This window comes from Plecotus auritus, assembly GCF_963455305.1.
Source record: "Plecotus auritus genome assembly, chromosome: 1".
NCBI lineage: Eukaryota > Metazoa > Chordata > Mammalia > Chiroptera > Vespertilionidae > Plecotus > Plecotus auritus.
Genome location: NC_137770.1, coordinates 57,358,407 through 57,385,798, shown reverse-complemented (window position 1 = coordinate 57,385,798; position 27,392 = coordinate 57,358,407). Strand labels below are relative to the sequence as shown.

Below are 27,392 nucleotides of genomic sequence, written 5' to 3'. Positions count from 1 at the left end.
GTCAGACAGGTCAGGCCACATTCCTGAAAGTGCCGTGCTGCCTGAGGATGGAGAGCATGCCCAGTGCCCCAGCCCTCAGCTGGCTCTAGGTCAGCTGCTGCCCTCTGGCTGGAAGACGAGGTCCCTCAGCTTCAAGTTTGCAAGTCATTCAGTTCATGTTGTGGTCCATCCTTGCTGTATTGGCAGCCTGGAGGTGGGACCAGCTGGCCTTCTGGGCCCTTGGGTCAGGGGCTGGCTGTGGCCGGCTGCTACCGTCAGTTTGGATTTATGTTAAATGGTGTTTCTGCTGTTCTTTATCCCCCGCAAACCCTTCTTGTCCAAGGACTTTCTTCCTTTGCACAGATTAGTGTCTGAGATGACCAAACACTCCAAATATTCAGCATAGACCCGATTCTAAATATTCTACTGTCTTCCTTCCTTCGCAACGTATTTAGTGAGCATCTATTTATGCTGAGTATCCGGTAAAGAGCAGCAAAGACAGTCAATACTGTCTCTGCCTCAAGAAGAGCTTATCTCCTTGTAAGATCACATATTTTGATTTAGAGTTTGGAAAATATAGTCACCTGTCATTGGCCTCACTGAAGCCCATGTAGCAGGAATTAGGCTGAGTTACCTTTTTATGGTTTCTCCTTTCTAAGGCACTGGTTGCTAAATATATCTTTAGGGAAAACAGCCATATCACAAGCCTGTAAGTAATTTTAAGCTCTGAGTATATCCCCGGGGACCAGTCTATGTTTTAATGATTATGCCTGTTGTTAATTCTGCTGCATTTCACCTAGGGATTCTGGGATGGCCTTTGTGTTGGTTGTTTCCTTTTCCCTTTTTGGCGATAACTTCCTTTTCATTCCATGCATTTATTAGGGCTTTTGTTTTCGGAGATTTTGCCTAATATTGTTTCATGCCCTGGAAGCTGTTAGTAGGCCCTAGTGTACATGTTTTAAAAATTGTGTTTGTGTTTTTTTTTATACTAAGCATCATTATAAAGAAGTTTTTAAAAACTTAATTATGGGGAATTTCAAACACAAACAAGAAGAGACTAAAGTGTGTAATGAATCATTGACCCTTCACCCAGCCCCAGCAACCCTCAAACCTCAAGTCCTGTCCTGTCTACACCCCATCTACTTCCTCCACCCTGTATTCTGATGTCATAAATATTTAGTTAAGTGTATTTCTCTGAAAGATAAAGGCTATCTCCTAATATAATCACAATGTTATTCTCATGCCAAAAAAGTTAATATTTATCTTATAGGGAGATATTTTAAATGATATAAATGGAGGAACATGTAGCCACATAGTGCCAAAAGTCACTCTTTTCATTTTTATTTATTTTTTCTGTATTTTCCCGTTGTGGTAAAAATGATAGCACTCTTGGCTCCTTTGCAGCTTTACTGGATATCAAATTTATGATTGGGGCAAAACCATCAGCTCCCTGTTCCACCATCTAAGAGGACCCAAGAATGTCTCTTTCAGCTAGACCCTGTGTACACACTCTGGGTAATTCCCAGAACCTCTTCCAGCTTCTAAAGCTTCCTCTTCATTCAGCAAATATTTATTGAGAAACTCATTGCATGTTAGATGCCAGGAATTATGGTGGAAAAGAAGACACACAGGGCCCTAGAATTCTTGGAGCTTCCAGTTGATAGGGGAGCAGGCTTTCCATATATAACAATACTAATAGTCACTTCATTCTGGTTGTGGATAGCTCAGAGACCCAAGCAGGTGGAAGGACCAGTGAAGATGTCCTTGAGGGAGGGCCTTTCAGGGCCCTGCAGACAGAGCGAATAGCCTGTGTAAATGCCTGAGGCAAGAAGGAAGGTGGCTGATAAAAGGGCAGAAAGAAGGCAGAGAGTCTGGAATGGGGCAGAGGCTGAGGGGGAGATGGACCATAGGAGGCTGGAGGAGAGCCTCCCCATCCTGGGCCCTCCTCTTCCCAAAGGCCCAGGACCCTGAGGTCTGGGCTGCCACATGGAGATGTGAGTTCCAGTTTCTCTTCTGACTCTTGGCTACATTGAAAGCATTATAGTCAAAGAAGGAGCTTACATTTGACGAGACATGGACAGGCACTTGAATGTTGCCACTTTGGAAGCACTAATATTCACATGGGAAGGTTATTGTGAGGATTAAAAAATATTGTATAATAAAATGACTAGACAACAAATGTTTTCCCCTTCTCCTTCTTCATAAAAGTTCCTTCCCCTTCCCTTCACAGCCCAGCAGCTCCTCACATGGTCTCAGGAGCTTTCTCCTTGTGGTGTGGCCCCTGTGGGTGGTCCTGCTCCTGAACGGAGTCCTGGGCTGGGCCCTTCCCTGTGGGCCTTTTATTTTCAACCTGATTTCATAATAATTTTTGTTCTTTGAAAATCAAAATAAAAATTATTAATTCAAACATAATGCCTTTTTAGCCCCCCAAATCAAAGAGTATAAAGGAGTATAAATGAAAAAACGATACCCAGTTTTACTGAGGAAACTGGCATTAAAGGTTTGGATTACATCTTTCTAGATGTTTTATCCACACAAGCACACATTGTTTAAAACAAAAAATGGGATATGAAAATTAGTATTTTTTACTTAAAGGATCTTCATAGCTTTCCATGTGCACAACGTTTAGATCCATGACCCCTAGAGCGGTGCTTCGCAGACCCTGTTGTCCTTGGCCTTGTTGGTATGTTCCTCCATGTTGGTGGCCCTCATTTCCCCTCGTGGGCAGGAAGGCAGAGTCCTCTGTGCCCAGCCACCTGAGCATTTTCCTGGATGCTAATCCACCCGTGGAGGGTGTGCTTTGCAGAAATGCATCTCACCAAAGCCTTATGTCGTCACCAGCTTGTTTTGCAGGAACCGGGTGGAGTCCGTGGCTGAAAGAGCATGCTTTTGTTTCCCGGTACAGGGGGAGTTTCATTAGAGCGTTTCCTCTTCCTAATTCCATGCCTAGTAAAGCAGGGATATCTAACCCCAGCTTGTCACTCCACCAAGACCCCTTTAACAGTCCGTTCACCTCAACTTGTTGGACTATTTCAAGAGTTCATCAATGCCTGTGGGACAAGGGTGAGGGACTCAAGTGGAAGTATTTTCCAGAATCAAACGTAGAGGGTCAAAGTTCTTCATATCCCATCTCTCTCCAAGTATGTGCAGAAGGGTAGGAAGCAATGAATGTTTTGTTATCTTACTTTTTTTAAAAGCTCACATTACCAGTATAAGCAAACAATATGAAAGGGTACACAGTAAAATAATTGACAGTTATCCTGATCTCTAGCTCACCACCTGCTGTCCTTCCTTTGAGGTCATCACTATTAATCATTTGTCATGTATCTTTCTAGACTTTTCTAAATTTTGAATGGGATTATAAAGTACTCCTTATTCTTCCACAAATGAATGATTTTAAAATGCAAATGACAGTTTGATATGTCAAACATATTTACCTGAGAAGAATTTATGCAAAGGTGACCTAAAAATGAGTGGGAAAGCAGAGTGGCCGTGATGGAACCCAGGCTTCTGAGCTGCGATTGTTGAGGTACCAGGGTCACTGCCCCCCGCCCCCCCGCGTGCCCTCCCCCCGCCCCCCGGGAAAACTGGGGCTCCACCAGGTTGGCTATGAAATCTCAGTCCCTGGTCTTGATTGTTTTCTTGCTCCTTCCTTTCGATGTTGGGGAGGCCCCTACTCTGTCCCCTGACATATAACAAAGCCCGCGAGTGGGGAGATATACTTAGTGCAGATGGAATTGGGCTTGAAACTATATGTGTGACTTCTCTGAACTTTAGTTTTACTTTCGTTTTCTCTATAAAGTAGAGAAGACCATCACTATGTCTCAGAGTGGCTGTGAGGATTAAGCATGCTAAGGAACAGTTCTAGCTTATAGTATGTACTCCACAAGTCTTAATTTCTTTTTCTCCTGCTTCTCGAGCCTTCATTCTAGAAAGGTATGTTAGGACTTGGACACATTACCTCTTCCTAAAGGTATTTGTACTCCAAAACTGATCAAAACTTTACCTGAAGAAATTAAGGAGTGGGAAGATTCTTTTGCACTGAGGTCACGCCCCTCTGCCTGGTTTTTTGGAAATATTTCATGAATAGTCACAACAGGTTGTGTACTCACCCCATGTCCTTTTCTCAGAGCTGGTCCCAGGGTCAGACCTAACCTCAGAGGACAATTTGGCTGCCAGAGGGTGGCCAACATTTCCCCCCAGGTATCTCAATCCCATGCACTTCAGGCACACAGAGGAACTGGTATAAGGGGAAAAACAGCATTACCAAGAATGCCAGAGTTCACACACTTGCTCTTGTTATTGGGCACAACACAAGTCTAGCCCTTTTGTGTGAATTAGAAAAAGGCTCCTCTGGGAAGACGGGGCCCTGCAGATGCACTTCTAGGTGGGTGGACAAGGCCTTGGAGAAATTAGAGAAGGGTACTCTTCCTCCAGGGTAAAGGCAGGCTCTGCCCAGGCCCAGTGCAACTTGGTGAGCAGAGACTGGGTTTCTGCTGGCCTCTCTGCCTGCGGCCAGGCAACCCAGTGCTGGGCACAGCCCGCATAACCATATACAGTGGGCCTGTTGTTACAGCTTTCTTCACATGGCCTAAAGAGTCACGATTCCTTTCTCTTTTCCTACCCTTTTCCAGCATCCTGACCCAAGCAATGGGGAGCCAACCAGGAAACTTCCTCAGGGTGTTGTCTATGGCGTGGTGCGAAGATCAGATCAAAATCAGCAGAAAGAAATGGTGGTGTATGGGTGGTCCACCAATCAGCTGAAAGAAGAGATGAATTACATCAAAGATGTGAGTCACTTAAGGATTTTTTTGTTTCTGGTTTATACTCTCTCTGTAGCATGCAAGAGGGTGGAGTTAGAATATTGATGTGAATGTAACACATATTTTGGAAGAATTCTTAGCGTTATCACTTTGGATGGGAATGTTTCTACATATCTTTATGGTCCTGTTAAGAGTACAGATGTAGTTCTTCAGTGAGGTCTACAGTGAGCTTCTGGGTGTTACTTAGTAGGACCGCTCAGAAGACCAGCGACTTTCTTCTTTTGTGTATAATATGGGGGCTCTTAATTGGTTTTGCTTATTATATTGGACATTCCTAATGCATGAGTTTGGACAGTTGTATAAATTTGGATGATTTTGGATGCAGGTAACAGAAAAGCCAACTCAGAAGGGCAACTTGTCTCATGTGGGGATTGGTCTAGGGGTAGGTGGCTCTAGGCATGGCATTTTCCAGGCTCTTGTCAGAGTTTCCCTTGGTTCTTTCCTCCTTCAGCCTCAGGCTCATAGTATCATCTGAAAACATGACTGTCTGGGGAAGAAAAGGAGTCTCTCATCTCTGATCACTCTTTAAAGGCCCTCCATTAGGCTTCTCCTTATGTCTCATGGACCAGGACTCGGTCAGTGCCCATTCCCAAATCCATCACTGGTGTGGGGAATGGCATGACTGTGGCTGGTTAGGACCAATCAGTTGGTTTGAAACAGATGCTGAAAAGTCAACCCAATAGACATTGTTAAATCCAGACCAATCAATGCCATTACTTTGTATTTAACATTACATTTTTAATCTTTTTAATTAATGTGTGTGTTTTTTTTAGAAAATTTGGAAAATACAAAAATGTAATAAGAAGAAAACAAAATCACCCATAGTTCCACCATTCAACCAGAGCAGTAGTTAGCATTTTGGAGCATTTCCTTCTAAAATTTTTGTATCTATCTATCTGTTATATATCTCCATTTCTCTTGACCAATACCTTTGTTGACCAAGCCAGAGTGATTACGTAGACAGAAAATGAGCTTCTGTGACATTTATGGTCCCTAAACATTGACCTGTGGACTAGAGGTTCTCATAAGAAACAAGGCATTGTGGGGCCATGGAGTACCTCATGGGCCTTGGTTCAAGGTCCAGCTTTCTGTTTGGCCCAGCCAAACTTTAGCCCTCTCTAGGCTTTAGTTTGCTCATGTGTAGATCATGGGGCTGGGAAGGGACCCCTAGAGTCAAAACCTGTAGAGGAGCAGCTTGGACATTTCTAGCCTTCTGTATTTTTCTCATGGAAATGCTTGGTCCTTTATTGAAATGCCCCAGATAACATGACAGGGCTTCAGAGGTGAACCTTCTCAGCAGGGTGGAGAGTTGCAAATCACTCAAGACAAAGACAGCATGTTCAGGCTGGCTGTGGACCAGGATGACATGAGCCCAGTTCACAGGGGTGGCTCTGCCCTGAAGTGCCCACCTCCATTGTGCTCTGCAACTTAAAAGTAGTCTCCAGGTCCCCTTTTGATAGTAGCTTCAAATCCATCACTGGCCTGCTCATTCCTATGTGTGTCTATGGGATTATTTGTCCTCTCTCGCTGTGATTCTGGTCCCTGGCTTCCTGAGTGTTTGCCACCCAGCTGAGGATCACGCCCACTCCTACTGGTGAGCAGCACGAGAACCGACTCAGGGCATGGGTGAGACATTCTGCCTGCCCTCGGTGAAAAATACCGAGTTTGGTCCCATTTTCCCAAATTGTTTGTAGTTAATGGCAGAAAAGTAGGCAGTTACTAATTTTTATTTTTCAATTATAGTTTACATTCAATATTATTCTGAATTAGTTTCAGATGTATAGCAAAGTGGTTATAAAATGGTGTACTTCACAGAGTGGCCCCCTGCTGCTTCCAGTACCCACCGAGCCCCATACATACCGTGGTTATCACAATCTTATTGACAGTATTCCCTGTGCTGTGATATGCATCTCCGTGACTATTCTGTAACTACCAGTGTGCACTGCATCTTTCCACGTAGCCCCCCAAACCTCCTCCCCTCTGACAACTGTCAGGCGTTCTCTGTATCTATGAGTCTGTTTCTATCTTGTTGAAAGTATATTATTATTAGAATTCATCTGGGGAAGGCTTGGCATCTTAACTGCCCTCCCAAATATCCACCAATATCCAGTCACCCCTAATAAACATGTCTGATTTTAAAACGAGCTAATTCTGTAAAAGCAACTTTAAGATTGAGTCCCCTATGCTGTCCCCTGCATGCCTGTGGTTACTCTAACCTTGGAGCCCTTCCTGTGGTGGAAGCTCCAGAGATTCTCTGTTCTCTCTGCAGATCCCTGAGCACTTCGCCCATCCTGGGGGCACCAGATTATTGGGGGAACTGACTTCCAAATTTATGGGTTCTTCAGGGCTCATACTCGCCCACATTACATTCCAGACATTTTATTGGCAGTCAGAGCAGAGCTAGGGAAAATTAGAGGTTGCTTTTTCTTATTGGTCCTCTCATCTGTGTGTTTGCTGACAAGTTTTAAAATTTTCTACTTGTAAAAAAATGTGTGATAGGAAAAGGGGCAGACTTTGCCTGAATTGTGGTTTGAAGGTGATGGGTGAATTTCAACAAAGCATTTTCTCTCCAGAGTTTATTATTTGTATAATTAATACTTGTTAATGATTATAATTATATAATCATAATATATATTATTATTATTATTAATATAATTCTCTTGGTTTCTAACCAGATATCAGGAGTGATCTTATTCCTTAATTTCCCAAATTGTCCTGTTCTTAAGATTGTTGTAGTGGGGGAGGGGGGGCCTTTTCTCCTTAGGATTTCTTAAACCATTGGGAAATCTCGCATGAAAATGTTATAGCTTGCTCTCTAACCAGCAACTTTGTGGGCTGCAGGTGAGAGCCACCTTGGAAAAAGTAAGGAAGCGGATGTACGGAGACTATGATGAAATGAGACAGAAGATTCGGCAGATCACCCAGGAGCTGTCAGTAAGTCAATGTCTGGATGACGTGGGACTATGGAGGGTGACAGAGTCTAGAGCTCCCTCTCAGTGGCTAGTATCAGAAGACATTTGAGTTTATGATGTTCTTTATGAGTGGGATCATGTTTTAAATGAACTGAGGGAATTTTATTACAGAATAAAGTTTATCATTTAAGGGATTTTTTTTTTCCAGAGCAAGAATACTCTTCCTTATATCAAAGTATTCCCTCCAAGTTCAGGAAGAAGACAAGGAAGCCAGCTGTCACCATATTAATTATCATTGTGTCTGAGGTGCTAGCCAGTGGAATTAAACAAGATAAATAAATTTAGAGGTATAAAAACTAGATAGGTAGGTATAAAACTATCACTATTTATAAACTATATGATTATATACCTAGAAAGCCCAAGTGATTCAATGAAAAAAACTACTATAAACAATAAAAGAAGTCTGTAAAGTAGCAGGGTGAAAAATTAATAGATACAAAGAAAGAGGTTTCACTGTATAAAAACCAACCAGTTAAAAGAAATAACAGCAACAACAAAAAGAACCTACCAGATATCTAGGAGTAGATGGTAACAAGTGGAAAGACACACCACGTGCTTAGAATGGAAGATTCGACATTATAAAATGTCAGTACTATCGAGCTAATATACAAATTTAATATAACCCAAAATACCAACAGATTTTTATTTTATGTTGTTTTTCTACAACTGGACCAGGTGCTTTCAAGGAATAAATATGAAGAGTTGGGGGAATTCTGGGGGGAAAATACCAGTGAGGGAGACTAGCCCTACTACCATTACAAGAAACTGAAAAAGGCCCAGAAATTAAAACAGTATAGTATTGGCAGAAAAATAAATAGCATCAATGAAAAAAATCTAGAAATGTACCCCCATGTGTGACAAATGTAGAATCTCATATAAAGGGAGGAAAATGGACCAGCCATTGTATGCTGTGGTGACAACTTATATGTTATTGGGACAGAATTATATATGAATAAATTCCAGGGAAATTATATCTCTACAATAGAACAGAGTTGTAAAAAAAGAGAGAGAGAGAGAGCCCTAACTGGTTTGGCTCAGTGGATAGAGCATCGGCCTGCGGACTGAAGGGTCCCAGGTTCGATTCCGGTCAAGGGCATGTACCTTGGTTGCAGGCACATCCCTAGTAGGGGGTGTGCAGGAGGCAGCTGATCGATGTTTCTCTCTCATTGATGTTTCTAACTCTCTATCCCTCTCCCTTCCTCTCTGTAAAAAATCAATAAAATATATTTTTTTAAAAAGAGAGAGAATGGAAAGAATGACTAAGCTCTTCAAAAGGAGATGGAATGAATACAAAGATTATAGAGTAGATGATGAAAAAGCAAGATTCAAGATAATGTGATGTAATGTAATGCTACCACTTATGTAAAACAGGAAGGGTAAATAAATGTATCTAGATTGTTTTGGGTGTGCACAAAAAGTTGCTAAAAAACATAATCAAGAAAGTAATTAACAGTGATTCTTAATTGAGGGGCAAATTAGGAAAGGCAGATGAGACTGGGAGATTATTTTAGTGCATACCTTTTACACTTTTTAAAAGTTTGAACTATGTGACTGTTACTGCATCAAAATTTAAGAAAAGACAACCTTCCTCTGATTTAACTAAGCTAATGCTTGTGAGAAAAATTTAAAAAATATATATTTGTGATTAATAATCTTGAAGAAAAAAGTCCATGTGTCTATTACATACTCTCCATAAGAGTTAGTCATTGCAGGACTGGAGCACAATTACAACAGCCACACATCAGAGTTTACTTTACGACTTGGCTGTGAGAGTATCTGCTTAAGTAAGACCTACTGCCTTCATTACAGGGGCAAGGGTTTATAAACACATCCACCCAGCCATTCTCCCTGGCGCGTAGGAAGCGATTTGTAAAATCCTCTCCTACTGATGGAAATTCACTCAGCTATCCAATGACGGACACTAACAACTTTAATTAATGCTAAAGGATTGGATTTGCAAAGATGAATAACAGGTCTCTGATCACCCTTGTTGTCTCATGCCAGAACTGTCACAGGAGCTTGTCTCTCTGCCTGCAGCCTCCTCCTCCTCCAGGCCACACCACACACTGCAGCCAGACTGATTGCTAAACCACTGCTATGTGAACACGCCCCAAACAACAGCGCACCACCCATTCTGGGTCCTGGTGGGCTGTTTCATCTTTCTGTCCCATCCTCAGGGTGCACCTCCTTTTGTATCGTGCTGCCTGCTTTCTGTGGCTCTCACAAGGATCACCCTTGAGCCTACCCAGATCCCTTCCCCTAGCTCTGCTGCCTCCCTGCCCCTCTCTAGCCAGCCCTCCTGTAAGTTTTAGCTCAAAATAGGCCTCTGATGAACTCTCTCAAAGTATCAAATGCACACACCCAACCAAGACAACCCAATAGCAGCAGCAGCCACAAAACAACTCTTGAGAATGGGGTGAGCCCAAAGTATATCTTTCTAGGGTGGTAGAAAGAACAATAGGGCCCAAGAAGATATTCCAACTGGGTTCGAGTTCCAGCCGTGCCACTTCTTAGGCCTTTGGGTGCAAATTCCTTACCTTCTCTGATTCTGTTTCCTCCCCATAAAGGCCCATGTGTGGCTGCCACATAGTGTTGTTGTGAGGGCTGAGGCCCAGTACGTGAATGTGTACAAACTATCGAAAGGAGAAGTCTTCCTGTCTTTCGGTCTCTGGGTCCTGCAGATGTTGACTTTTTAATTTGAGGCTGTCCATGAACTGTCATTGAGGTGGATGTGGCTACTGTCAGGAGACAGTTCCAGCCCAAGCAAAGGTTACTGGGGGGCGTCTTGGTTGGTTTTATAAAACTGTCTCTTCTCTCTGCCCAGGTTTCACAGGCTCAGAAGGACTACCTGGAGAATCACATCGAAACACAGTCGTCGGCCCTGGACAGCTTTAATGCCACGAACTCGGCGCTGGCGTCAGACTCCATTGACCTGCAGGTATTCCTCTCTCACTGGTAGGTGGGGTGCCGTCTGTTGGAGGGCAGGCAGGCCTAACCAGAGTGGCCCCGTGCCTTTGTAGAAACAAATGTGAGTCACAGAATGTCCTCAGCTCCTCACATGGAATCCTTTAAGCTTGGCTGCAGTGAAGGCTGTGCAGGGAAGACGGTGAAGGAAGCTGAGGGGGGCGCTTCCAAGCTGAGCCTCTGAACCTTTGTGTTGCAGTTGTTTTGCCCTCATTAAAATGGGGGTTCAGATCCTGAGTTTCATGCTGGAGATGTCACTTGCTCCTCTAGATCCCCAAGTGGTCTTAAGGGTCAGTGTCATCAGCCCCACCCTCTGCAGCCCTGGTTTACAGGAAGTTCCACCCAATCACAGGACAGGAGGCAAACTGTATTCATGACTGGTTGTTAAGCACTTTTTCCTAATTTAGAAATTATTTTTCATGAAAAGAAATAATATGCATTTTAAAGAATCTCTTGTAGCACCAGACAGGTTAAAGGAGGTCCTTGAACCTGTTTAGTGATCCTTTCTCTAAAGCCTCAGGGTCTTACATTTGTGCAACTGTATGTGTCCACCCCTTTAAGGGGCTTGCTCTCTTGATTAATTTGATTTGCTGGGAGTTTACCCCTCAGATGCTGCCCATTGCTGTTCTTCCAACTGAGCCTTCCCCCCATCTAACATGCAAATCAACTTGAAAATGACCAAAATAAATTCACCTGAAGCTGCGTCCCTTGGGTTTAGTTTTTAAATATGCAAACAGTAGTTTCTGCCTCACCTCCAACTATATGTGGCTCTTATCTTTCTCCCCTCCTCTTAAAAGTTCCATAAGCTATTTCACATCCTCTCTGGTTCCATCTAAATAACTTCTCAGATAAGCAAACAGATTTCCATGTTAGGGTTACCCTCTTCCCCTAGAACCTGGTGTTCTCTAATAACAGCTGCTGGGGCAGCATGGCCGCAAACAAAGCGAGGCCAATGTCCCACAGCGGGCCTGGGTGGGCCCCTTGTTTGGATGTGTCTGGGAGCCCCGTTTCTGGTCCCACCCTTTTCCTGGCTCTCCATACCGCATGCCCGTTCCCCTGGCCTCAGGCCAGGCCCTGCTCCGTCCAGCAGCCTTTGTTTTCCCTGACTCCTGCCATCAAGGGGGCTCGCCAAGGCTCCCTCTCCTTCCCTCTTGGACATCTCATTCCCAGCCAGCTAGGAGATGCTGTACCTTACCTGTTTCACTCCTGGTCTGCATCTATGATGTTTCTGGGTTTTCTTCCCCATGATCCTTCTGATTTGCTATCTTGCTGACACTCTAGGCATTTACTTTATTATTATTTTTTAAATATATTTTATTGATTTTTTTACAGAGAGGAAGGAAGAGGGATAGAGAGTTAGAAACATCGATGAGAGAGAAACATCGATCAGCTGCCTCTTGCACACTCCTTACTGGGGATGTGCCCACAACTAAGGTACATGCCCTTGACCGGAATCGAACCTGGGACCCTTGAGTCTGCAGGCCGATGCTCTATCCACTGAGCCAAACCAGTTAGGGCTCCAGGCATTTACTTTAGAGGTCAGCTGTTAGGACGTGGTCAACCATAGCCCAGGTACTTGACTGATTCCTAGTCATGGTCCAGCCTCTTAGTCTTGGGCAGACAGAGGAACCTTATAAGGAAAATATTAAAAACCATTATTAAAAAGGAGAATGAGAAGAAGGGGAGGAAAAAGAAATAGGGGGAAAAAGGAGGGAAAAAAGGCAGTAAAGAAAGGTATGATCTCACAGCCAGGAAACACCTGAGTCTGAATATAGTTGACTTCTTACTTCTGCAAGACCCCAACCTCTTCCATTGTCCATTATACCCTCTTTTCATTATTATGTACAGCGAGACCAGACCCTTGGTCTGATTTCATAAACATCAGAGCTGGAAAGAACTGTTGAGATGATCTCCAACCCCCTTGTTTATGTATAAACAGACTGAAGCCAACAGAGGGAAATGACTTTATCAGGTATCTAGCTAGTGCCAGAGCCAGGGCTAGAACCCGGGTCTCTTGGTCCAGAGGTAGATTCATGAGCACAAGAGTATCTACAAGTATCTGTAGAGCCAGTGGGACTTGGAAAGGGGTGGTTGGGCCACGTGGTTTCTGTATCCTCTGGCAGCTTCAGTGTTCTGTGATTCCATGCTTCCAATGGCTCCCGTGTTTATTACCATCGAAAATTCTTTTTCTGATTCAAGTATGTTTAGGAATGAGGCTTTTTATTTAAGTTGGAGACTAAGGATTTGGGGCACTTCAGAGACTGATCATCTACAAAGAGGACAAAGGGTTGAGAAAGTGTCCAACACCAGATCTTCTGATTTAAAATGATAGATGATCAGGGGAGGTGCTGGGAGGTGCTCAGAACCTAGTGTCCAGTGGGAGGCATTCTGGGCTCTGGAGAGAGAGTTAACCAAGTAGAACGTGAAGCGTTAAGGAGCAACACTCTTCATTTAAACATTCTTGCTGCAGTGGGTGGCCTGGAGCAATAATCAACAGCCATTTGACACTTGTCAGGCACTAGTCTGAGTCACTGAACCCTGTTCCCTGGTCCTCCTTCACCACCACTACCTCTGCCCAAGAGAGGAAGGTGAAGCAATGTAGGCGTACAGCAACCTCAGCCACACTGTCTCTGTCCTGGCAAGCAGTCAAAAGTACAGAAGTGAGGGCCCCTGCAAGAAAAAAAGGAAAACATTTCTGTTCTACAAAACACATATTTTATTTTCTGGTTTCATTGTGGGAATTTGGGAAGTATAGAAAACACAAAGAGGAAAATAAATATCATCCATAATCCTATCACATGAAAAACCATTATTTGGATTTGGATGAATTTCGTGCTAGTCTTTTAAAATTTTCTCTGTATAAACAGATTTGAACAAACGCTTTTACATTTTTTTTTCAAAATGAGATTGTTCTATACTTACTATTTTCAAAACCGTGTTTTCTCCATGTGAAATCATGTATTATGAACACTTTCCTTGGAAAGCATCCATGTTAGTCCATTGCCGTCCATCCTAAGCAGTGGCAGGGGGTACTGGCAGCAGCAGTAGGGTGTTATGGGGGAGGTTCTTGGTCCATCCATGGGGGCCCTCAACCCCTCAAACACCAGGGTTCCGGGTTGGCGTCTCGGTGGCCTGACCTCTATTTCAATGGTTAACAACAAAGATGTCCTAGTGCATGCACGACTCTGGTCATGTTTTCTCACACCACAAGATCTGTGTTTTTTATTTATTTTTTTAAATTTTCACCCCATTAGAAAACGCTTGTGGATGTTACTTTGGAAAATAGCAACATTAAGGATCAAATCAGAAATCTGCAGCAGACATATGAAGTGTCCATGGACAAGCTGCGGGAAAAGCAGAGGCAGTTAGAGGCCGCGCAAGTTGAAAACCAGCTGCTGAAAATGAAGGTAAAGTAGGGCGGGGTGTAGATTTCCTCCTAACTTTTCTCTTCTTTCCTTCTCCTCTCTCCTCCCATCTTCAATTCTTCCATTTCCTTTTCTCTGTTCTCTTTGTTAAATTTTCTCACCCTTTTGTGGTCAACCCCAGAGGGCTTGGCTTAAAGGCACTAGGAGGTTTCTGTGCTCACAAATGTCAGTCCAGATCGGGGTGCCCCATAAAGCCCCCGCTGGGCACTCCTGCCTTGGGCCCTGTGGCCTCAGGGGCTGCTGAGACAGTCACCCTGGCACTGTTGTCAATACTGAGAGGCACTTGGGATGCCCTCAGGTCTGCGATTTCAGCAGCTTCACTGATCAGATTTTCTCTGAGGCCCTAGCTTTTCTGTGAGGTTTGACAATGAAGAGTTGAAGAGCACACAGAAAGACAACCGGTGGGTGACCAGGACTCTGGGCAATGTCCCTCTTGCTCACCAGGCTGTGCTTAGTCCACTGCTGGGCTTCTAATGCCTTCCCACATTTGAAACCTACTTTTGACCCACCCCGTATTGAGTGTCTACTGTGTGTCTGTCCTGGACGTTCCTGTTTATTCCAGGGCTGGCATCCGGCGTCTGGCGACTGGGTACATCGTTAGGCAGTTTGGCAGTCTGGCTGTTTCCAAGGAGACCAAGCCCCTAAATCCAGCCTACAGTTGCCTGTTTTAGAGACTAATGCTTTACTTGACCTCCAAATAAATAAAGTTATAGGAGTCAGAGTGTTCCACATGACCTGGATGCAGAGGAAACAGGACTCGGGTGACGAGACCTTTCCGGAGTCCGTGTTTGCAGTGGAAATGGGGTGCAGGATGCATTGGGTTTCTCTCAGCTGATGACAGCCCTGTTCAGGATTTTTCATTTTGTGGCTTCTGGGTACCAAAGCATGCCTAGTGACAAGAAGGGGGCGTTAAAGGGCATCTTTGCAGTAAACATCATGTAACCTATTGAGGTTCAAGTACACTTCGCTTATCCAGGGTTACATATCCAGAAGACTCAGCATTCTGGAACAAGCGGTAGCTGGAAGGAAGGGCTGCAGACAGCATAAGGTCAATGGCGTGAAGTTCACAGGCCAGTGCAGGGCCACCTCCCACCCACTACTCCACTGACTTTTCTCGTCTCCTAAGCTGGGTCTGTCCGAGCCACGAGGAGTCCCCAGCTTAATGTTGCCCAAACCAGGTGGGAATGTTTCCAAATGCAACATTTGGGAAAGCACAAAGGTATGGAAAGGATGAGTCCAAATTTCTTACAGGAGCTTAAGTCTTTCCTAGTGATTTATTGGTTAGTGCAGTGGTCGGCGAGCCGCGGTTTGCCGCTCTGTTGACTAATGAGTTTGCCGACCACTGGACTAGACTAAATGTTACCATGTAGTTGGAAGCTGTGAGGATTAGGCAATTGTGGCATATTGTGTGCAAAGAGGTAAAGGGTAGTATATGACAGTGGTCGGCAAACTCATTAATCAACAGAGCGGCAAACCGCGGCTCGCGAGCTGCATGTGGTTTTCTGACCACTGGGTTAGTGCAACCAATGGGGCAGCTTCAACTCCATGTGGACAACTATTCTTCAACAGCCTCCCTGCTTTTCTGACGTAGTTTTTGTAAAGTAACATATGAACATACAGGGGGGAGGGAAGTCAAACACTATGAAAGGTAACCTAGAGATATGCCTGCACCATTTTACCTTCCCAGCAGCAGGGTAAGAGGATTCCAGTTTCTCCACATTCTCACCAGCACGTGTCACTGTTACCTCACTGCTGACAACCATGCTAGTGAGTGGGCAGTGGTTCCTCACTGCGGGTGTGTGTGTCCCTGCCGACGAGTGATGTTGGGCATCAGTTCTTGTGCTTACGGTCATCTGTGTCTCTTCTTTGGAGTGCCTGCCAGACCCTTTGCCCATTTTTAAATTGGGTTGTTTATATTTTATTATTGAGTTATAATTATTCTTCATATCTATTCTGGATACAAGTTACTAGATATGTGATTTGCCAATATTTTCTCCCATCACTTCCTTGATGGTATTCTTTGAAGAACAGAAGTTTGTTTAAAGGTCACAAAGATTTACCTTAGGTTTTCTCCTAAGAGTTTTACAGTTTTAGCCTTTGCATATAAGCCTTTGATCCATTTTGAGTTAATTTTATACATGGTGTGTTAAGGGTCCAGTTTTATTCTTTTGCATGTGTCCACCTGGTTGTGCCAGCACCATTTGTTGAAAAGTCTATTCTTTTCCCATCAAGTGGTCTTGATAGATAATTTTTTGAAGCTTAATTTTTTATAACAGGGAAATTATTATTTGGCTTCAAAGTCAATGCTACAAACAAAACAAAGTTTATTCAGAAGTAGAATATTTATATCTGTAATATTCCCTTTCCACTTCTACTTCCCCCTTCCTCTTCCAGATAACCTTTTAATTTTTTAACTTTATAGTTTATTAGTGACACAGCACGCGAAATCACGCGAGACCCAGACCCGTGGGAAATCGCAGGAGACCCAGGACCCCAGACCCCGCTGCGCTGTGGGACTCTCCTGAGTCCTGCTGATGCCGCGAGACCCCGAGTCAAGTCCCCACCCACCCGTGTGTGCCTCGCCACACATGCAGCCTCCTGGTGACTGGTCTTTGGTCATTATGGCGTTATGACCACTGGGTTTTTATTTTATAGATTCTACTCTGACCCAGTTCTAATAATGTAGTGATCTTATTTCTCAGCCCACACAGAATACTTAAGGCTTAAAAAGAACATATCTTTCTGGGTTCTATTACAGCATGGACCTATTATGCAGAGGAAAAGGTTTATTAAAACTAATAGAATAAAAAATAGTCAAATTTCAGGGTCAAAAGAACATTAGACAGGAAAAGTCATTGAAGAATGGGGTTAATAACACAGTGGAGCATACCCACGTTTTATAGAGAATTCAATTTAAAAATGCCTACATTTGGGAGGCTGGGTTAATACCTAGGTAAATTTCCACCTCTTGAATACTTTTCCTGATAAGATCAAGTAAGTTAGCATAAGGTGCCACGTTTTAGTTCCTATGCACCTGTTCACCCCCTTCCTTCTGCCTTCGATCCCTTTGCCCGTGAGTTCCTGCTGCCTCTGTCTTCTGCCGAGCCCAGGCTGGCGGGTCCCCTCCTCTGTGTGTCCACCTGTGACACATACAGAGTGAAAAGGGCTGATGCCCTGGCACCGGCAAAGCTGCCGCTCTGAAACGGGTGTCTCTGTAGGTGGAGTCCTCCCACGAAGCCAACGCCGAGGTGCTGAGAGAGATGACCAGGAAGCTGTACAGCCAGTACGAAGACAAGCTGCAGGAAGAGCAGCAGCGGCACAGCGCCGAGAAGCAGGCGCTCCTGGTACGTCGTGGTGCGGAGAACAGAACAGAGCAGGGTTTTTGGTTCAGTATTGTCGCTGAGGTTCAAGCACGGGGATGGGCGAAAGTAGGTCACAGTTGTTTGTATGGTAAATAATACAAGAATAAACTCTGTGTTTGGTGTACTCACAACTGTATTCCTACTTGTGCCCCACTCTGGTAGGGTTTCTGGCTGGAGGTGAGTTGGTGGACTAACTACTGGGTGAGGGCTCAAGGAATTTATTGTTTGCTCATCCACTCCCTTCCCTTCTCCCTCCTTTCCTTTACTCATCTCTCTCCCCTCTCAGAATAGCCCCCAATCTCTGGCTGTAAATCCATCCCTTTCTCTTGCTAATCGGACCATTTGCCAGCATCCAGGCAGGTCCTGGGCCTGCAGCTGTGTCCTTCCTCTCCCCACTTGCTCCTCTCTACCTGGAATTTCCTCCTTCCTGTCCCCGATCCTACCCACATTCCCTGGGAGCCGTGAAAGTGAGGGCCCGCCATTCCCACAGCTGGCAGTATCCTGCCCTTGCGAAGCCCGCACACTCTCCCCGCACTTCGCGTGGCCTTCTCTGTACCCCTGATTGGAGAGGGGCTGTATGCCTCACACCTTGGCTTCCCTAGGATAGCAAACGTTTCTTGAAGGTGGGGACTCCATGTCTGCCCTAACCTGCGCCCTTACAGGCGTCATAAATGTGCCGAGAGATGGACTGAGCTGGTGCTTTGCAATAAGGGAGAAAGACCTGGGTATTCAGCATTCAACTCCATATCTGGTCTTCATCCCCTTCACGTTGTTGGCACATATATTGACATTCTGAGTGTCTAGTCAAGGGCTAAATAACCTTCGCAGGTTCGTTTTACACATAAGGACTCAAGGGGAAAAAGGGGAAAAATGACTAGGCTTATTAAAAAGCCACGTGATGCATCTAGGCCCCAACGTCATGCATTAGAGGCATCGTTAGCAACACCCTGGTTGGTAGTCTGGGGTCTCCATGGCTCTGCTGAGGACGTGTGTTGCTTTTGCAGGAAGAAACCAATAGTTTTCTGAAAACGATCGAAGAAGCCAATAAGAAGATGCAGGCGGCAGAGATCAGCCTGGAAGAGAAAGACCAGAGGATCGGGGAGCTGGACAGGCTGATTGAGCGCATGGAAAAGGTAACAGACACAGCTCCTGTCTATTCCATTGGCCCAGACACCCAGCTTTTCCGCAGCCTCCCGCAGGCCTGCGTGGAGGCCTCAGACGCCCGCAGCACTGACACCTCTCGGCCCTGCGATGTGTGAGTTCAAAGAAAAGACCAAACTGTCCAAGTATGGGAAGTCCACGAAAGTTCTAATTTTTCCCTGGTGACCATTTTGATGCTTTAAAAAACGATACCTTTAAAATTATTTACAAAAATGAATATTTTAGTGGCTCTGCTTTGCTAGGGCCTCAAGCATGAACTTAGTTGAATGGTCAAGTCCTATTTAGATGTTACATCCGCACCGCAAGCCTGTTGTTTCTGGGAGTGTATCTGAAAGGAGGCTTTTCTCTGACACCCCACATTTCAGAGTGGGGGGCAGCACGTTTCTCTGGGTGAGGACAGGGGCTGTGCGGGGAAGGCAGGCGCTCAGCTGAGATAATGAAGCCTAGAGAAAGGGAGGAGGCCAGAGGTTAGGCAGAAGTGGAGAAAAGGGAGGAAAGGGTGGAGGGAAGAAAGAGAAAAGGAAGGAAGGGAGGGAAAAAAGAGGGGCCTGTGACCTTTAGCAGGTGACAGCTGACTTCTGGGGGAAGGGAGGTGGCTGAGGGCCAAGCCCGGGACTGATTTCTGGTAAATGGCTCTCTAGCCACATGTGAGTTTGCAGAACAGTGGTGACCTGCCAGGACCGTGACTTATCAGCACCCCACACTCATGCTGGGTGCTGAGATTCTGGTGACGGTGGGAGGGGGATGAGGACGTGAGCAAGGCCAACATCTGGGCTTCTGAGTGATTCTGAAAAGAGGTCTCCTTACCCCCATGTCTGCAGCTTAAGCCCCTCCCCTGACAAGGTGAGGTTGAGCCTGAGTGGGAAGGGCATTGAATTCGGTGCCGTGGAGCTTCGGCCTTGCTGGGGTTCTCCTCCCAGGGAATATCATTATTTGGGGGGGACTTGAACAACTAAAGAGTCAACGACCATTTCACCTCTCCCCTGGAAAACAGAACCCTGTCTTTTATTGAAGAGAGGATGTGAGGTGGTTAAGACCATCCGTGTTGGTGGGAGGTGGTGACAGTGAGGATCAGGCACCAGGGGCGTATTCTAGGACTCGGGAGAGAGAGCAGGCTCCATGCTCCTGTTCTCCTGCAGGAGCAGAAGATGCCCATTCTCACACACGCTCTCTCGCAGGACAGAGAAGCAAAGTCCCCGTGGTGGTTCAGAATATAGGTTTTGCAGTGAGACCGACCTAGGGTTTGAGTCTTGCCTCTATTTCTAGTTGTGGGCAGTGAGTTGACTTTTCCAAACTCGCTCTCCTCTTCTGTAAAATGCTGATAATCATGAGTCTTCCCTTGGGCTTCAGGAGGAGGAATGAGAAAAATCGATTCAAGGTACTAAGCACAGTGCCTGGCGTGTACCCAGCAGGGCCTCAGAAATTGGGGGCTGGCACTTCTATTTTGTTACAGACTTGCTTAAATGTCTGCCCCCGTGTCCGCCTTTTGAAACTGGATCTGTTTTTTAGCTTATCTTCTTTGAACCCTTGTGATTCTGAAAGTTTCCCGCTTTTCCTCCCGATTTCCATGTGGAGCTGGTATGAGGGCTTTTTCTTTAGCGGTTGAAAATGTATTGTCTTCTTTTCCACTTAGGCTAGAGAAATGTTTGCTTTGTTAGCTAAGATTAGGAATACCGATGGACTGCTCTTTCCCCTTCAGGAGTAAATCTTTGAGAGCAGGAATTGGGTCAAGTCTGTGTCACACCCCTGTGGCGGGGTATGTGTCCTGCTCAAGGACAGACCAGGTGCTTTTGAATGGCTTCTCTGCTGTATACCTCAGTTTATTGTTTCTCTTTCTGAGCATTGCATTCAGAACACTTTTCTGTGGTCAGTAACAATCTTTTAAGGAGTGTGTTCTCCAGGGACCCCCTGCAGAACAGATAATGCTCTATGCCTTGATCTGGGTGGTGGTTTCACCAGGTAATCAGGTGTATACAAACGTAAGAAATGATTGGGCAGTGTACACTTAAGATTTGTTCAACCTCAATTTAGAAAATTATCGAAGTTTTAAAGTATGCTATAAATTAGGCCTTGCCCTACTTGTGACAGCTTTTTTGGGGGGATTGAAAGGGAGGCTCACTTGTGAAAGATTCATCATTTTTATTTCAGGCCTAATGTAAACTTCCGGCCCATCGCCTACCACGTGGGGGCAGGGGTCATCCTGCCCAAGCTGGGCAGCAAGAATGTGCATTCCCTGTACAGACTGAGAAATAATAACAAAACCCCACCGGAAGTCGGTCTTCCTTTTTGACCAAAAACATCGATGGTAATATTCTCTTCCTGCCAGGGTGGCTGCCTCCTGGTATACCATGGCTTACAGCTTCAGAAGTTGTGGGACTTGCGTTTTCAAAGACTTGCTTTTAATAATTTTGCAGGAAAGAGGTTTGGAATCTATCTAACAAGTAAGAGTTTGTTGGGGGGCATCTCTGAGAATAAAGATGAGGCACAGTAGTATTTAGGGGCCTATAGTAAAACCATCTCCTCTCAATTAGTGAGCAGGATGTGGTAAACTTCAATTTAAGGAAATTTATTACACTAACATCAGTATTGTATTGCTAGTATAATTTTGATTACGATGGGCACTATGCTTTTATTAACATTTCCCAGTCTCTCCAAACAAATAATTGTCCAGATTCTATTGCTTTTTTTTTTTGGGTAAGCTTCTAAATTTACATATACTAATAAGCAGCAAAGTTTACACATCTTAATGCACAGCTTGATATATGTATTAGTTTCGCATTGCTGCTGTAACAAATTACCATGGTTAGTGGCTTGAAACAATGTGAATTTATTATCTTATTATTGTGGAGGCCACAAGTTCTAAAATCAGTGTGTTGGCAGGGCTGGGTTCCCTTTGGAAGCTCCAGAGGAGAGCCATTTCCTGGCCTTTCCTAACTTCTCAGACCACTCATATTCCTGGACTCATGGCCCCTCCCCCAGCTTTGGAAAAGCAGGTAGCATTTACAATCTCTGTTTCTCTCTGACTCTGACTGTCCCTCCAGGAAGAGCCCAAATGGATGATCCAGGGTGATTTCCCGTGAACTGTATCACACCTGCAAAGCTCCTTTTCTCAAGTAACGTGACATATTCGCAGGATTCAGAGATCAGGATGTGGCATTGTTGGTAGCTGTTGTTCTTATGACCACAGTATATTTTTACAGGTGAACATACCTATGTAAACACCCCTCCCCCCAGGTTAATCTATAGGCTTTTATAGAGCCTCGTTAGTTGCTGCAAAAAATAATCAAGAATTTTGAAGTATCACAGGCCACTGATATAGAGTATTGATTATCATTATTTAGAACTACAGATTTCACAAGGCATCTGAGCCTAGGCTGGCAGAATACTTTGAATGGCTTTATCCAAGGTGTTTGTCCCTTACTTACAAATACGCCTAGAAACACGCACCAACAAATTTGGCATTTTTGAGCTGCGTTAGGACTCTGGTGAGTGGGTGTGTAAAACTCACAGTGTGTTTCATATAGACTTGAGCTCACCAGTGCTGGAATCGACAGAGGTACACATTCTCTGTCCTACTTGGTTTAATCCGTTGGTGAACATGCCAGTGTCTGTCTGCTTTAGGAACGCCATCAGCTGCAACTACAACTCCTAGAGCACGAAACAGAAATGTCCGGGGAAATAACCGACTCTGACAACGAAAGGTAAGATGCAGCGCCCTTTATTTTGCGATGGGTTTTGATGGTGGACGTGCTGTGTGTTTGTGGGCTCACTTGGTCCTTTCATTTTCCACTCACCTGGTCATTCCTTCCTGCAGAAAACAGTGCTTGAGAGCTTCCCGTATGGAGCAGGTTTCTTTAGGAGCCTAACAGCCACATCCGGCAGCCGTGGCACACATTTTAATTTTGCACTGTCACAGTGCAAAAGTTCAGTCTGCCAATGTTCTCCATAACCTTGAACTTCACCGGATGCACCTTGTTGATGAGAAAACATCACCTGTGATTAATATCGTTGCCATGGAAGCTAATTTTAAAATGTCTTTCTGTGTTTCCAAACATTGCTCCGTCAACTCTTGCCTTGTCCCCTGTCTCTGAGTGTACGAAGCCCTGCGTGGAAAATGCAGAAGTAGTGCGTGGACTCTTCTAGGAACCAAAAGGCTGAAAGGCCTCGTGTGGCCCCTTAGTGAACGGGAACCAGGTTGGGATGATTTGAGCATTTGGGGCAAGTTCTTTATCCTCCCGAGATCTTTGCCAATCTTGGAAATGGGAATTCTTTTTTAAAGGAGGAGGGGGTTGTGGTGATTATAACAGCGTCCATCTCACTGGGTTATTATCATAAGGGACATGTTGGACGTACTGCCTGCCACATAGCATTTGCTGAAAAAATACCCATTTTCCTTCCTCTTATGCAACTTCAGAGTTTGCAGAGTCATAGGGGTCTTGCCTGGTCTTTAATATAGCGCTGAGGAGGGACCCGGCAGAGGGGGGAAGCGGTGAGCTCACCACCAGACCCTGCACCAGTGGTCCGGTCCAGGGCCCCCCATCTGCTGGGTCCTTTGGTTCCTCTGAAACCAGCAAAGTCAGAGAATAATTTTTGCTATTTTAAAACCAAAGTGTGAAATGTTGTACGCTGTAGTTCAGTCTGTTTTGGTGAAGAGAAGGTCTTTCAACAGGTTTCCCATTCTCCCCAAATAATCTCATATAGAACAAAGATAATTCCAGACTTCCCAGGGCTCTGTTGGGAGCTCTCATTTCAGATATTCTGTTGTGTTGCTACCGTAGATGCCTCTCCTTCTCTGACCCTTAATCAACGTAATTTACTGGCTGTTCCGATACCGTATTAACTCTAAAACAGACAGCCTCTCACACCTGCACGTGGTACCAGCAGATTCCCTCTCGGTGCCTGGAAAGTATAACTGTCCTTCTACAGAGGAAACTTACAAGTGGGAACGTGAAAAGAGCCCTCTATTCCTTCTACCGCGAGGTGGTTGCTTGAGGTAATCACCTAGGACAGTGGTCGGCAAACTCATTAGTCAACAGAGCCAAATATCAACAGCACAACAATTGAAATTTCTTTTGAGAGCTGAAAACCGACTTCTGTGCACGGGCCACGAAGTTTCAATCGCACTGTACGTGCACGCCCGCAACATGGTATTTTGTGGAAAAGCCACACTCAAGGGGCCAAAGAGCCACATGTGGCTCACGAACCGCAGTTTTTTGACCACTGACCTAGGACACGCATCTTGGCGTTCCCCCTCTTGTTTGTGGCAGCATTCCTTCCCAGCGGGGACTCTCGGTCCGTGCACACCTGTGGTGTGGGACTCAGTGGCTCTCTCCCTTGTTGTGTTAGGTATCAGCAGCTGGAGGAGGCGTCGGCCAGCCTCCGGGAACGGATCCGACATCTGGATGACATGGTGCATTGCCAGCAGAAGAAGGTCAAGCAGATGGTTGAGGAGGTAAGCACTTGTCAGAGGTCATGGGCTGGGTTGCTTCCTGCGGTGGGGACATTTCAGCCCTGCAGCCAGATCTTACCTCAGCCCAGTGTTCTGGGGCTCACAGTGGACTCATTCAGATCACCTCCGTCTTGGCCCCGAGGGAAATTTCCTCGTATGTTTCCCCCCGCCTGCTGATAATCCCTCTAAAAGAGGGTCTTCTCCACATCAGAGGGTGACAGTTAATAAGCCATGAGGTGCAGGGCATAGCTCACCCACTCTCCGAGGACAGCAACACTCTCTACCCTGCACAGGTGCCTGCAGCTCAGGGAGCAAAGGGAAGTTTGACAAGGAAAGTTTAATTCAGCTCGGGTCTCTACACTGCCCCCTGCCTGCCTCCCCTGGCTACTACTCGTCCTTTCTTCATTTCTGGTGTGTCTCTCACTCTCTTTTCCTGTCTGTTCCTTTCTCTTTCTTCTGCCTTCTCCCCTCATTCTCTTCTCCTATTCCTGTTTCTTCATCTTTTCACTTTTCCACCATCCTTTCTCTCCTTAAGTGCCTATGTGTGAAACCAAGTTGTAGGTTTACTATATGCTGGGTATAGTTTACTATTCTATTTTTTAAATATAAAGACAGGTAAGTTGAATATAATCTCTAAGAAAACAATTCTTTTAACCTGTGTTAATGTAATCTGCCTCTCTTGTGGTGATTGCTCAATAGAAGAAAGTTTATGCTGTTGTAAAGGCAGTAACACATTACTGTAATTTTTTCTTGCTCAATTAAAAAAATCAGACAGAAGCCCTAACTTGTTTGGCTCACTGGATAGAGCGTCAGCCTGTGGACTGAAGGGTCTCGGGTCTGATACAGTCATGGGCACATGCCCAGGTTGCGGGTTCAATCCCTAGTAGGGGGCATGCAGGAGGCAGCCAATCAATGATTCTCTTTCATCATTGATGTTTCTATTTCTTGCTCCCTCTCCCTTCCTCTCTGAAGTCAATAAAAAAATATTTTAAAAAATCAGACAGAAGAAAAGAACAGTTAGTACTAGCAGGTTTATAAAAATTCTCTAGGGTCTAATTCTCTAACTTGCAAAGAAAATAAAATGGTTCAATTTAGTTAAACATGTGGTTGGCAGTGAAAAAAACTGAAAAAAAAATTTTTTTCCCCTTATATAAAGCACTACTCTGAAAAGTTATTTCTTTCATTATTGATTTACTGAGATTAAAAGTATATCTACTTCTAATACATAATTAACACACATGACACAAATAGGAGTTTAAAAGTATATCTCTTTGATTAACCTATAAACCAGGTGTCCTCAAACTACGGCCCGCGGGCCACATGCGGCCCGCCGAGGACATTTATCCGGCCCGCCAGGTGCCACTGCCTGTCCTGCTTAGCAGCCCACTCGTCCCAGGCCCTCAGTGCGCATAGGAATTTGTTCATAGTTTTTTTTTTAAACTATAGTCCGGCCCTCCAACGGTCTGAGGGACAGTGAACTGGCCCCCTGTTTAAAAAGTTTGAGGACCCCTGCTAAACTGTTGGAGATATTAGCGGCATGGGCTTAAAGCCCGGGAGTTGTGAGGATGGGGAGGGACACTGTTTTTTCTTGTGTGTAGGATAAACATACACATTAGATAAAATTTGCTTCCCAAACAAGGAATCCAGTCACACGGAGTTGAATCCTGTGCATATTGTATTGGCTCCTGTGCCAGCCTTGGGAGCAGCAGAATAAAAGAACGGGTGTCCGAGGTTCCGACGAGGCACCCATGCACGCACCTTCGCAGCCCCTTTGCACACCTTTACAGGAGCACTGCCGGCATCAGCGATGGTAGATCCTGCCCAATGGCACTCTAGGTCGATGTCAGGAGTGTGTTTCCCAAGAAAGAGCATCATGTTGTCACAGTTAGCATCTCTGGGAGCCATGGCTGTCAGAGCATAGCTTTTCTGTGTCTGACTTTCACACACGTGAAGTCTAAGGCTGGGCTGTTCTCATTTCCCACCTGTGGCTCTACTGTGGAACACTGCAGTTCCCCCTCCTCACCACAGGGTGGTGCTCTGTACTGATCTCATATCTAATATTAGCGAACCAGTGACTAAAACCTCAGACTGGTTGGCTTCTGATACAATTATTATTTGTAATGTTTATGATTGGTACCAAAATCAAGAGACGCTTTTTAAAAAGACATTTTCAAAGAAGTTTAGGATTCGCTGTTTTCTAATTTACTTCTGGAGCATAATGGAACCACCAATTTGAAGGGAGTGGAGTGGGGGAATATCTATACATGAAAATAAGGGAAGTTATAAAGATCACTGTCCATGCCCTGCTTTTCTACCTGTGATTGACTGACTCCAAAATGAGCTTCCCTAAGTCCTGATGATGTGGTCTGGGAGACCCAGGCACTGGAATGAGATGACAGGCTGAAATTTAGGATGGCACCGTCAGAGGGAGCCTCACTCAGGGGCCTGTTGGATTTCAGCAGTGGATGGAGACTTAAACACAGAGAGAAAAAGGCTTTTTATTCTAAATGTAAACATCTAAGTCAAGTAGTAAGAATTAATGTGTCTAGTACACTGTGCTAACTTTGCAACAAAAAGATGGTTTAGAATCTTAATTGCTATAACCACTTATGTGAATTATTTTTTAAGTTAGAAACATGGAAAAAGGAATATTGACAAATGAGCACATTCAGAAGCGCAGGATCATGTTGGAAAGGAGCTGAGAACTCTGGAAATTCAGGGAATGGTTGAAGGCTTTGGGGAAGAGATGGCCCAGGGGGCCAGACGTGAGAGCTGAATTAACATCTTAGATAATGGCCATCGAGAAGAGGGAATATATCTGTTTTGTATCGCCATGTGAGGCCAGGCTGGAACCACTGGGTGGCACTTAGGAAAAGGCAAATTTCAGCTCTGGGTTTAACATAAGGAAAACATCCTATATAATTAAAGCCTAATATGCTAAGTGTCCGGTCATCCGGTCATCTGTTCAACCAATCAAAGCGTAATATGCTAATGATATGCTAAGGCTGCTCAACTGCTTGCTATGATGTGCACTGACCACCAGGGGGCAGACAGTCGGTGGGTAGGTTAGCTTGCTGCTGGGGTCAGTTCCATTTGATTGGGACTGAGCAAGACAGGCCGGATACACCCTGAAGCCCTCCCGCTGTTCCTCCCCGGCTGGCCAACGTCCCATGTCCCTCTCCAGCCACGATTGTGCACCAGTGGGGTCCCTCAGCCTGGCCTGTGCCCTCTCGCAATCCGGGACCCTTCAGGGGATA

At 45.0% G+C, this 27,392-nt stretch overlaps 1 protein-coding gene across 4 annotated transcripts in view; it reads left to right on the top strand.

The window, feature by feature from the left end:
• The window catches only part of MYZAP (myocardial zonula adherens protein), an 88,035-nt gene that overhangs the window by 22,166 nt on the left and 38,477 nt on the right, over positions 1 to 27,392 (top strand). For all 4 annotated transcript variants that reach the window (XM_080662447.1, XM_080662449.1, XM_080662448.1 and 1 more), the window contains 8 exons: positions 4,614 to 4,769; positions 7,644 to 7,736; positions 10,599 to 10,712; positions 13,993 to 14,145; positions 17,382 to 17,507; positions 18,530 to 18,658; positions 22,308 to 22,387; positions 24,033 to 24,138. In XM_080662447.1, coding sequence (XP_080518573.1) covers positions 4,614 to 4,769; positions 7,644 to 7,736; positions 10,599 to 10,712; positions 13,993 to 14,145; positions 17,382 to 17,507; positions 18,530 to 18,658; positions 22,308 to 22,387; positions 24,033 to 24,138 — 957 coding nt within the window. The remainder of the gene's footprint in view (positions 1 to 4,613; positions 4,770 to 7,643; positions 7,737 to 10,598; positions 10,713 to 13,992; positions 14,146 to 17,381; positions 17,508 to 18,529; positions 18,659 to 22,307; positions 22,388 to 24,032; positions 24,139 to 27,392) is intronic.